At 37.0% G+C, this 12902-nt stretch overlaps 1 protein-coding gene across 4 annotated transcripts in view; it reads left to right on the forward strand.

Moving 5' to 3' along the window:
- The window catches only part of pns (DENN domain containing pinstripe), a 371641-nt gene that overhangs the window by 346262 nt on the left and 12477 nt on the right, over positions 1-12902 (forward strand). For all 4 annotated transcript variants that reach the window (XM_090388148.1, XM_090388147.1, XM_090388145.1 and 1 more), the window contains exon 26: positions 7569-7758. In XM_090388148.1, coding sequence (XP_090244274.1) covers positions 7569-7758 — 190 coding nt within the window. The remainder of the gene's footprint in view (positions 1-7568; positions 7759-12902) is intronic.

A 12902-nucleotide genomic window follows, 5' to 3' on the forward strand; every position in this document is an offset into this window, starting at 1 on the left:
TACCGATAGCTGGAATTGTGTGGGTTTTTACATTATTATGGTGAAACGTGTTTCCCCTTCACTGATATAAAAAACATAAATGCATTTTCAGAATCTTCTCTTCATCCCCATCGTGTTGCATTTAGTTGGGGTGATTCCGCATTCGACTGCCATTTATTGTAAACACAAAGGCGAATTGTGCATAAGCGAATTCGGTTCGTGTCATTTACGATATCGTTCCCCTATTTATAAATCGTGTATGATTGAATTTTTGTAATATAAACACATGTTATATGAGGACTGACTGTACTTGTTACGAAAATATTTGGGTATTTCCTTATATACACGGTTCACATAGAATGCTTAAAAGATTTTTGTGATTTTGTTGGAGAAGAATACAAACAAATATTGGGTTATGCTAATGTGAGGTGGTTGTCATTACTTCCAGCCTTAAAAAGGATACTTAAACTTTACCCGGCACTGAAGTCCTTTTTTATGTCAGAAAACCCATGTCCAAAAGTGCTTAAACAATTTTTTGATAGAAATGACACAGAACTATGGATTAGCTTTGTTCATTCCCAAGCTTCTGTTTTTCATGATACAATCAAGATGCTTGAAGGCAATGATAATGTGCTACGCAATCGGCATTAGTTGTAAAAAAAATCTATGGTCAAAACTAGAGACACAACAAGATGAAAATTTTATTCCACACATGGTGAAGAAACAATTAACAGATTTAGTGGATGATGGCAAAATGACAATGGAATCTTATTTTGAAACATCAAAAGAATTTTATGATACGGTTTTATTTTATTTAAAAGCTTGGAACAAAAACAATGAAGATTTATCAGATTTAAGCTACTTTCTTCTGAATCAGGTTCCTCTGAGAGAAAATTTTGATATGGCAATTGATCTATTGTCGTCAGTGTCAAATACTAAATATCAATCGTGATGAGCTTTCTGAAGAATCTACTTACTTGCAAACATATTTATTGGGAAGAGACAACGAATGGTTCAGTTCTATGGCTCTTACTAAGAAATGGTGTGAAGCTCTTCTTCATATGAAAGAAAATAATGTGCCGCATGCTAACATGAAGATACAGTAAACCCCCGCTATTCGTGGGGGTTACGTTCCTGAGAAATGTTGCGAATACCGAAAAAGCGAATACTGAGTTATGGATCCCATAGTAATAAAGGGGTTCTGTTCCAAAGTATGAAATACATAAGAAAAACTAGTCTAAAATTTTGTCTATGTGTGTATTATATGTACCTTCATAATATGACTATGTACATAGACAGCACATAGTGAAATGCAAGCATATGGCATCGAAATGAAAATAAGAAACAATTTAATATTAAATGTAATATTTAATAGAAATTTCAAACAAATCTTTCAAACCCCACCGCCTTTGCTAGCAAAAAAACTTATCCCACCAGTGCTATCACCAGTTTTGCTAAAGTGTTGATAAAGGAGTTTTGCCTTTTCACGAATAATGAGTGAACTTAACGGAATTTTATTTTGAGTTTGGTCTTCTATCCACAAATTTAAAGCTTTTTACATTTTTTCTAATTTAACATCACGAGTTACAGAGCAAATTTTTTAAGCAATTAGCGCGTTTTCACGGACACTACGGCGGATTTTTTCTTCCGATTTTTTGATTGATCGTACCGTTGACTCATTGATTTTATGTTTTGCCACTGAGGAGACACTTTCACCATTAGAAATTTTGTCTAATAACTCAATTTTATTCGCTAATGTCATCACCTTTGATATTTTCACATTTCCCTTGTTATTTGTAGCCATATTTTTGTACGGGTTAGAAAGAACTTGTCCACAATAAAGTCACTTTCTTCCGTTAACACATTCGCAAAAGTCTGTTTTACACTGAAAAACGGTAGATTTATCACTTTTGTAAGCATATCAATTTATAAATTGATAAATTTATTCAATTTATAAGCATATAAATTAAACGCAAATGACGAAACCTTCCATGACAAGTGCATAACACATACTAAACAAGGATTAGCGAGAAACATCCACGCTAGCGATTTTGTCACCCTTCTCCCCTCACCCACTGAGCGTTGTTTTGACTGGGAAAGATAATTTTAGCCACGCCCATGATTTTTTATGGCGGAAAATATTCACAGCGCTTTAAAATTCACTTTTTTTTTAGGTTTCATTTTATATTAAATCGGCGATCGCGAATACGCAAAACCACAAATACAGATACCGCGAATAGCGGGGGTTTACTGTAGTTGGTAGTCTTGTGATGTGGCTCCCTGGAAGCAGTGTTTTTGTTGAAAGAGCGTTTTCTTGCATGAGCTACATTTGGAGCAGTGAAAAATCACAGCTGAAAGTGAAAACAATGTGAGCTATCATACTGTTAAAATAAACATGGGTTTATTGTGTGAGGCTGTTAGTTTGAAAATATCAGCAAACCCAGCTGTATTGAAAAAAATTCATTCTTCGGACAAATATACAGCAGTTCATTAGTGCAGTGCAAACATTTATGTAAAACTGGTTTTCAAATGTTCAAATAAAATGATTATTATTTAAATTAAATTATTATTACTATAGAACGAGTATTATTTAAGGTCCCGCGTCAAGCTGTGCGATGGCTGCTCGTTTAGAGTGCATCTCTCTGATTTTTTTTTTTTTTTTTTTTTTTATGTGAACCCCAAACACGAGAGGTATTAGAATCTATAGTACTTAGTACCGTGCTTGTGTTGGAGGTTGAGAAGACTAAAGAAGATATTTGTTGACATTGGACTTGAACTTCTGTAGACTGTAATTTGCAGGAAATACGTATGAAGGAAGGTTGTTCCAGAAAATGGCAGTTGAATAAATAAATGAGGAAGATGAAAAGTTGGTTCTGTGAGTTTGAAGTTGGACAGTAAATGGATGTTGGCTGGTGGTGGCACGTGTTCGGACTGTTTTGAAAGAGAGAGCGGGAATTATAGAAGCCAACCCATGGAGGTATCTGTAGAAGAAGCATGCAGCAGAAACAGTACGTCTATGAGAAAGCAAGTGGAGAGACTCTGTTAGAGATGAATCATTAATTAACCTAACTGCCCTCTTCTGAATGGAATCAAGAAGCCTGAGAGAGGTTTTGGGGGCACCACCCTAGATGTGGGAACAATATTCCATGGCAGGGCGGATTTGCGATTTATACAGAGTGAGCAGCTGTTTGGAAGAAAAGTAACGCCGAGAGCGAAAGAGAAAACCAAGTTTTTTAGATGCAGAGGAAGCAATATTTGTAATGTGCTTGTGCCAAGAGAGATTAGAAGTCAGGGTAATCCCCAAAAGAGATATATCATTTTGCCTAGAAATCGGAGTGTCGCTAAAGATAAGCATAGGAGCAGAAGAATCCTTTTTGCGAGATATAAGACAAGATTGAGTTTTAGAAGGGTTGAAATCAACTAAGTTATCTTTGCCCCACTGGAGAATTACCTGAAGATCGGAATTTAAGGAATTGGTAGCAGATTTTCGAGAAGTTGAAGCTGATTGAGCAGGACAAGGTTTTTCAAAATGGAAAGTGGAATGCAATGTGCTATCATTGGCAGAACTATGGATAGGATTTCCAGTCAGTGGAAGAAGGTCATTAATATACAAGAGGGAAAGAGTGGGGGAAATAACTGAACCTTGGGGGACACCAGCATTAGTGGAGAAGTTAAAGACAGAGAGCTATCTACCATCACCCTCAGTGAGCGATCAGAGAGAAAAATGGATAACCAATTACTAAAAACAGTTGGCAAACCATAAGATGGAAGCTTGTTTAGAAGACCTTTACGCCAAACACGATCAAAAGCCTTTGAGATGTCAAGAGCAACTACTTGTGTTTCACCGAACCTTTCCATTGAATTAGTCCATAAATGGGTAACATAAGCCAGCATATCACCAGTGGATCGACACTGACTGAATCCATACTGGCGATCGTTGATCAGACGGAAGGTTTCTAGGTAGTTTAAGAGTTGGCGGTTAATTGATTTCGCCATTACTTTAGAAAGAGTAGAAGTAATTGCAATGGGACGATAATTGGATGGGAGGGATTTGTCACCCTTTTTAGGAACTGGCTAGATATGAGCAAATTTCCAAGCAGAAGGAAAAACACCTTTGGAATAAGAAAGTGAAAAAAGGCGGCAAAGAATAGGATTAAGTTCAGGAGCACAGGTTTTGAGAAGAAGTGGAAAAATCCATCAGGACCTGGAGCTTTCTTAGCATCAAGATTCATCAAAATCCTTCTGATATCCTTTTGACGGAAGACCACAGGAGGCAATGAATGGAGCGAGTTGGGAATGGTGGGAGGTGTTTTACCAAGATCATTAATACATGAGCTGGAAGAAAAATGGGATGCTAACAGGTCAGCTTTATCCTTGGCTGAAGTGACAACAGAACCATCTGGTTTGGACAGAGGCGGGAACAGACATGGGCAAAAACGGCCAATAGCTTTGGCAAGAGACCAGAATGCTCGGCTACCATTAGGGCAAGAAGCAAGTTTTCTACTCTTAGCCTGTTCAAAATCTAGTTTGGACTGATTAATAACTGCTTTACAATTGTTGCGAGCTTTGGTGTAGGCAGAAAATGAAACTGAAGAATTAGAAACAAGCCAATTTCAATATGCAACATTCTTCTCTCGAACAGCTTTAGCACATTTATTGGAAAACCAAAGTTTAGATAAAGGACAAGATTTTAAAGTGGAGTGTGGGATAAAGGATTCCATTCCTGCAAAAATAATTTCATTGACACGATCTGAACAAACGTTGACATCAGAAGTTTTGAAACAGTAATCCGACCAAGGAAAAGAAGAAAAGAAGTCTCGCAGGTCATCCCATTTTGCATTCTTGTAATGCCAAACAACACGAGGTTGGGAATAGCCATGAGATAAAGGTTCCATTGGAGAAGAGACAATCACCAAGTTGTGATCTGAAGTGCCTAAAGGACCTCTCACTTCAACCGTGTACTTAGAAGGGTTGTTTGTGAGAAAAAGATCAAGCGTATTGGCTGTATGATTAGGATTGTCCGGTATTCTTGTAGGTAAAGGAACAATCTGTGTTAGGTCATTAGTAATTGCAAAAGCCTCAGCATCTCGACCTGCTGGGTTGGTTTGGCTAGAAAACGGAAGCCAGCTGGAGTTGTAAACATTAAAATCACCAAGCAAAAAGCAAAATTACCTTACTGTTAGGAAAGTTGGACTGGAGAAAGTGAAGTTTCAAAGAAAGCAAGTCAAAGAGCTCCAAGTGATTAGTGGAGTTGGGAGAATGGTAGAGACAACAGATGAATTTGACACAATGAGGTAGAGAGATTTTAAGCCAGAGAAGATCAAAGAGAGGAGATTCCAAATTGCCAAGTCTCTGACAGGGAATATCAGAACGGACATATGCACAAGTACCACCTTTGAGGCGAAAGGAATCATACAGCAAATAATTTGGGCATCTGAGATTGAGCAGTAGTTGAATCAACCGATAACTGAGATTCTGTCAGAAAAAGTACATGGGGTTTGGCAGACTGCAAGTGGAAATGGACATCGTTCAGATTAGAATTGAGACCACGTATATTTGTGAAATGAATTAGGAAGTGCTTGGGAGGTTTAGATCTTTTCGCAGATAAGCTTGCGCTATTATTTTGACAATTCATGGTGTATTCAATAGTAAGGAAAAGTTGGTGGAACATGCTGTATGAAGTAATGAAATTTTTGGATATGGCGTACACGTGGTAAGAATATACCCAGATCCTTGACGTAACATGGCCTCGACAATGCTCCGCACATACACACTACTCGGACTCCCTCCAGTCACTATCTGGCAGAGTAGAGGTAGCAAGATTATACACTAGCTGATCCGGAAGCCTCCTAGAGAGTTACCCATAGGTTCGGTCCGGTGTACTAACTAGCGGCCGGCCTGCGAACACCATTTTAGAGCTGTACCTTCGAAATGTAAGGAATATTGGATCTCGCCATGACGTTCATCGTAACCTCAAAAGTCATCAGTCATACTGCATGATCGAAGAGATATGGAAGGTTTGACCTTAACTTAACTGTAGAGACTAAACATGGGTTCCACCACTTCAAGCCTCCAATAAGCAAAGTGGTGGTATTTCACTGGTTGATGAGAGTCATCTACCACCTAGTACTGCCTGGTAACATAGAGGGGCGGCATTCCTCCATCTGGTGTGGGCACCACACCTCGACCCCTTCTTACGTTGGTTCACACTTGGGTGGTCACCCACCATGTACTTGTGCATGGAGGTTATACCCAGGATTACTAACAGTCCCACCATCGTGAAGGTGCAAGCAGAGGATTTGGCTGTCACAGACCATCCGAACTCGCCGAAATTGGGTCCACTTGACTTGAGTGTCACCCAAATATCAGTTCCATCAGCGTTTTAGACTCCCAGGTAGCAAGTACAGCTTGTCAGGTGTGGTCAGTAGTTGGAATGGTGACCGTTCTATGACAGTCAGTACCAGTCTGCGGCATAGTGGGCCGAGATTCCGCCAGGAGTGGGGAGTTGGCCCTTAAAAAAAAAAAACGGTCCTGTGTCACCAGAAACCCCAAGAAAAACATGGTCACCTTAATTACAGCTATATATTTCCCTCAAAACACAGTTGCTTATTCTCTTTTCAGAAATATAGCTGTTTATTCTAGCCAGTTTCCATTTTGAAATTAATACTTTATTGAGACTATATATTTTTTTGTCTGTTCTGGGAAACATGTCATACTCATGGTATATATATCCAAAACCATAGTATAATTAGGTTGCACTATATACTAATTTTGTTTGGTTTTTATATGTATTTTATTGTATATTTAATGATATGAATATATCATTAAATATATATATTCATATATATTTGTTCTGTTAAGTGAAGATCTTCTTTCTTGGGAAACATTAACACTTCCACTGGCAAACGTATTATGTAGAGTTTGTATCAATATAGAGTTTATATTATGTATCAATACCATATTGGTACCATACCTATGGTACCAATATGGTATTGATCTGTACCATATCGGCATTGTACAGATGATTGTTAGGCCTTAGGAAAGCTACACACACACAACCACACACACACACACACACACACACACAGATAGATTTTCTTTAGTGTGACCCTGATTAGTAACAAACTTGTGGCTGCTATTTGATTAATAGCAGTTGGGCTTGGTGGTGGAGGGATAAGCCTCCAGAGGAAATAAAACTGTTTTCAGTTGAATCTGTGAATAAGTGTATTTGATAGCTTTAGTGATCAAATACACTTATTCTAAAGATCCTTCAAGATTTTGCTTAGGAACTTGAGGCTGCCATTTCTTTATATAAAAGGTCTATCTCTTAGATTTTTTTTTTTTTTTATATAAAAAAGAATTTTTTATATAAAGAAATGCAATGGCCATTTTTCTTGTAAACCTTTTTTTCTTTTTGGCAAAAAAAAGTATTCAAGCTGTAATAATATATTACTTTTATATACTGTTAGCTAGTAGACAAAATAATTTCATGCAATCATGTTAGAATTAATATTATGATAAAATGTCTTACGTCCAGCTACTATTATTTTTTTATTATTATTATTGGGTTTTTTTTTTTTTTTTAATAGTTAAAGTGCGTGGATGTTTTGAGAATATCTTAGTAGAGGAAGAAGCTGTTAATAGTCCTGTTCCTCGGGATTCTCATGAACATGTTATTGTAATGCGCTCTTATTGTCAACTCGTGGAAAAAATTGATAGTGCTTCCCATTCTGTGGGTAAAGATGGCAAATTTCAGCTTTTCATCTGTTTTGCAGCAAGGTAATTATTTCTTGATTTTTAAACTTAAATTCACTGGAGTGTAACAGATACATCTGTATTTCATTAGTATGCATCTATATTGAGGACCTCTGTTAGGCAGCCTACAATATTTATTATATTGTTACCATATTTGATTTGAAATTTGTACTTAGTTTTATAAGCAGTTTTTAATTAACAATGGTGTTAAATTAGAGTGAGAAGAGTTACTTTGAATTTCTATAATAGTTTTTAAAAAGTTAATTTTACTTTTAAAATGGGTGAGTCACATTACAGTTTGAGTCTTTCACCTTGTGCTCTCAGACCCAGGTCATAGATAATTGATTCCATTTTGTTTTAAGTTTAAATAGTAAGAAATATTCATTGAATTTTTGCTGCTGCTTACTGTTCGACAATTTGTTTGAAGGATATACAATACTTGTACAATTTACAAAGCAGTGAAATTTTGAGCTTTCTTGCATCTTCAGCTTGCATAACATAGAAAAGGAAGGTGTAGAAAAATATTATCTGACTTAACATTTGTAAAGTCATTGTTATTTTGGAATTGATTGCAAATTATGCATACCATTTAATCCTTAATTGAATATATTAGCCTTCATGATCAGTTCAAATTTCAGAAGGATAAAAGCCATATTGTTGTTATAAGAGAGGAAGAATATATATGGTTTTTACTATTGACAGTAGTTGTTTAACTCATAGCAAAACAGATGTAGTAGTTATTATTAAAAAAATTTATTATTGCATACTGTATTAAATGGGATATTCCATAGCAAGTGAAGTTGTAAACTTTTAATAACTGGTGGCACACATTCAGTTTCCACCCTAATAATACAGTGCATACAATTAGCAGATTTAAAAAAAAAAAAAAAAGTGAATTGGTACATTTGTTGTTTGAACTGTGAACCTGAATGCAATAGTGGTCTCTTGAGCTGCTCTTCTGAATGGATTCTTGAACCACTATTATACAAGTCCACAATTGTTATATTTTATTTAAACTTGTGATAATCAGTTTTACAGTTACTTTATTTGGGTGTTTAGTATAAGACAGAGCTACAATTCTCAATATGTTCTATGTTGTATTTCAATATTTGTAGAAGAATAAGAGAAATTTATCTCGGTATGATACATAGAATCTTCCTTATGACACTCTCCTTTTATAATGTTGATGATCATAATATTTTATAGAATATAAACCAATCTGGTGAAAGATTCAGTAGCAGTTTTGCAAGGAGGAAAGTGGTGCAAGTTTTTTCATTAATATGCAGCAATTTCAGTTTACTTTCAAGGCTTAAACATCAGAAAACATTAGACAGTAACTCTTTCCTTGAAGTTTCACATTAAGCTTGTTAAGATAACTTATAGATAAGTGAGGTCCACAATCTGTTTTTCATCTGATACTGTGATACTGGTTTACTTTTTTTTGTCATGAAAATGTTTATTTCAGATTATGAATAAAAAAAAATCTTTTCAGGACTTCACCCCCATCTTTCCACTGAATAATAGATATCTCCATACTCCTTCAGTGTCTTCCTGAAATAACATACATAACATCCTTCAGCAGCAAAATTTTGCAATGTACTGCCTCTTGATATTAGAGCTAATTTGCATAAATTCCTCACAGATTTACCTGCCAGTCTTAAAATCATTCATGCGTTTCTCCATATCTGTTATACTTTTTCTAGCTCAATTCCAAAGGAGGAAGTTTTTCCTTTGTTTAGGAAAAACATTAGCCAGTTCAGGAACAAACCATACCCAGATTTTGCAGTTTGCCTTTCAAACTGCACAATCCAGCTAGTTTTTCATGAGCCATAAAAGCAACATCATTTCCATGGATGAATATTAGTAACTGCACAGCATCTGCAATGTCACTGCTCTCATCCATTGTGAGTGCATAACTATCAAATGATTTTGTCCTGAACTTAAGTTTTTCAGATAGTTGCATCTAATTCTTCTGTATATTTTGCACAAGTATGACATAAATAAGTTTCTTTTCAGTCATTAATTCCTATGTCAGTTTTAAGGTATTTTGTATGTATGGAAGTTCTCTTTCCTTCAACGTGTCAGTGACTAATATGCTTGCCACCAATGGTTCAAATTGCTCTTTAGCTTGTGTTAATTTAACTTCAACTCACTAATGAGATGAAACAATAATGTAAATTATAAAAATTCAAAAATCAGATTCCTTTACTTTAAGTTTTATTAGCATGAATTTCCTTAAATCATATTCAACATATTCATTTTCTTTCCTGAATGAATAAATGTTAATTTAATGCTGATTACTGTTTTGCCAATAAAAAGAAATGCCAACTCACATAACTCAAGTGTATATCATCTCAAAAATCACTAGTTAACTACTTTAAATAAAGTCATCTGTTTTTCGATTGTGTATTTAAAAAAAAAAAAAAAAACTGTTCCATGAATCAGTTTTTCTTTCATAGTTTAATCTTCCACTCTAATAATACTCACCATATATCTATTCCTGTAGTGGTCAGTGAACGAAATTCTTCATTGTTGGGATCTCTACACATTGTTATCATGTATGCAAGTGGTTTTCAACCAGGGTGCCCCAACAACATTCCAGGAGTGCCACGTAATTTGGGTTTAAGTTCTTGATCCTTGAGGTTGTCACAGACATTCTCTCAGATATTCCAGACAAGCTGTACTTGCTATCTGGCGGTCTAAAATGCTGATGGAACTGATATTCAAGTGACATTCAAGTCAAGTGGACCCAATTTCAGCGAAGTACAGATGGTCTGTGACAGCCAAATTCTCTGCTTGCACCTTCACGATAGTTGGATTGTTAGTAATCCTGGGTATAACCTCCATGCACAAGCACACTGTGGGTGACCACCCAGGTGTGAACCAATGTAAGCAGGGGGGGGTCAAGGTGTGGCACCTACACTACATGGAGGAATGCCACCCCTCTGTGTTACCAGGCAATACTAGGCGGTAGATGACTCATCAACCGGTGCAATACCACCACTTTTCTTATTGGAGTCTAAAAGTGGTGGAACCCATGTTTAGTCTCCAGAGCTAAGTTCCAATCAACCCTTCCCCATTTCTTCCATCATGCAGTATGACTGATGACTTTTGAGGTTATGTTGAACATCATGGCAAGATCCAATCTTCCTTACATTTCGAGGGAACAGCTCTAAAATGGTATTCACAGGCCGGCCTCTAGTTAGTACACTGGAGCGAACCTATGGGTAACTCTTTAGGAGGCTTCCGGATCAGCTACTGTATAATCTTGCTACCTCTACTCTGCCAGATAGTGACTGGAGGGAGTTTGAGTAGTGTGTATGCCGGGGGCATTGTCGAGGCCACGTTATGTCAAGGATCTGGGTATATTCTTACCATGTGTACGCCATATCCAAAAATTTCATTACTTCATATTAGCATGACCCCCCACCACAACTTTTTATTACTATTGAATACACCATGAATTGTTAAACTAATAGAGTAAGCTTATCTATGAAAAGATCTAAACCTCTCAAACACTTCCTAATTCATTTCCACTTTCAGTCTGCTAACCCCATGTACTTTTTCTGACAGAATCTCAGTTATTGGTTGATTCGACTACTGCTCATCTCAGTTGCCCAAATTATTCACTGTATGATTCCTTTTGCCTCAAAGGTGGTATTATGCATATGTCCATTCTGACATTCCCTGTCAGAGACTTGGTAATTTGGAATCTCCTCTATTCAATCTTCTCTGGCTTAAAATCTCTCTACACATTGTGTCATATTCATCTGTTGTCTCTACTGTTCTCCCAACTCCATTAATCACTTGGAGCTCTTTGACTTCTTCTCTTTGCAACTTGACTTTCTCCAGTCCACCTTCCTAACAGTAATAGTAGTAGTAGTAGTGGCATGTGATACAAGAAAGCAAATGTATGAGCTTATGCAGCATCAGCCAAAAAAAAAAAAAAAAAAACTGTCATTGTGGAAGTTGGCTGATGCCAACTTCCACAATGACAGATGGAAGTTTGTTCCAGCAATTAACCACCCACTGGCTAAAGGCAAATTTCCGCACATCTAATCTACATCTGTCTTTTCTTAATTTGAATTTATGCCCCCTTAGGTTCGTAATCTGAACAAGTGTAAGGATCCCATCAGAATTCAGCGTGCTCAACCCATTCAAGGCCTTATACACCTCAGTCAGATCACCGCGCAGGTGCCTAGTCTCCAGCCACTGCAATTTGCAGAACTTAAGCCTCTCTTGATAAGAGGATCCCTTCATTCCCCTCACCAATCTTGTTGCCCTTCTCTGTACACGCTCAAGTAAATCTACATCCTTCCTAAAATGAGGCCTCCAGACCTGTACGCAGTACTCAAGGCATGGCCTGACCATTGCCTTATACAGAGGGACAATCACCTCCTTTTCCCTGCTAGCAAAATTCCTGTATATCATTGACAAAACCCCATGACCTGCCCTGGCAGCCTCTCTGCATTGCTGAGAAAACTTCATATCTGCCTGCACAATTACTCCCAGGTCTTTTTCATTTTCTACCACCTTAAGTGTAGTACCACACAGTTGGTACGTTTCTCTGGGGTTACTACTACCCATATGCAGTATTTTGCATTTGTCAAGGTTAAACTTCAGTTGCCACTTCTTAGCCCATCTGCCCAAATTATCTAGATCCTGTTGCAGTAGCACACTGCCATTACTGTCATTAACAACCCTGCCAACCTTTGTATCATCTGCAAACTTCGACACTAAGCCTGATATACCTTCATCAATATCATTGATAAATATACAAAACAACAGTGGACCCAACACCGAACCCTGTGGGACTCCACTAATAACATTAGTCCAAGAAGAGCAGCACCCATTGATTACCACCCTCTGTCTTCTCCCACTTAACCATCCTTTTATCCATTGTAGCAACTTACCCTTAATACCATTCTGCTCCAATTTGTACAATAGTCTTCCATGTGCAAGAGTGTCAAAAGCTTTCCTGAAATCCAGATATATGATATCAAAATTATTTTTTGCATCCAGTTCCTTTGTAACCACATCATAATATCCTATCAAATTTGTCAGACAAGACTTTCCCTTAACAAACCCATGCTGTGTCTGAATTATTGCTGCAGTCTTGTCTAGATGATCCTGCAATGCATCTTTAACCAGCGACTCCATTATTTTAC

This window comes from Mastigoproctus giganteus, chromosome 13 (assembly GCF_048544385.1).
Source record: "Mastigoproctus giganteus isolate SK-2022 chromosome 13, ASM4854438v1, whole genome shotgun sequence".
In the NCBI taxonomy this organism is placed as follows: domain Eukaryota; kingdom Metazoa; phylum Arthropoda; class Arachnida; order Uropygi; family Thelyphonidae; genus Mastigoproctus; species Mastigoproctus giganteus.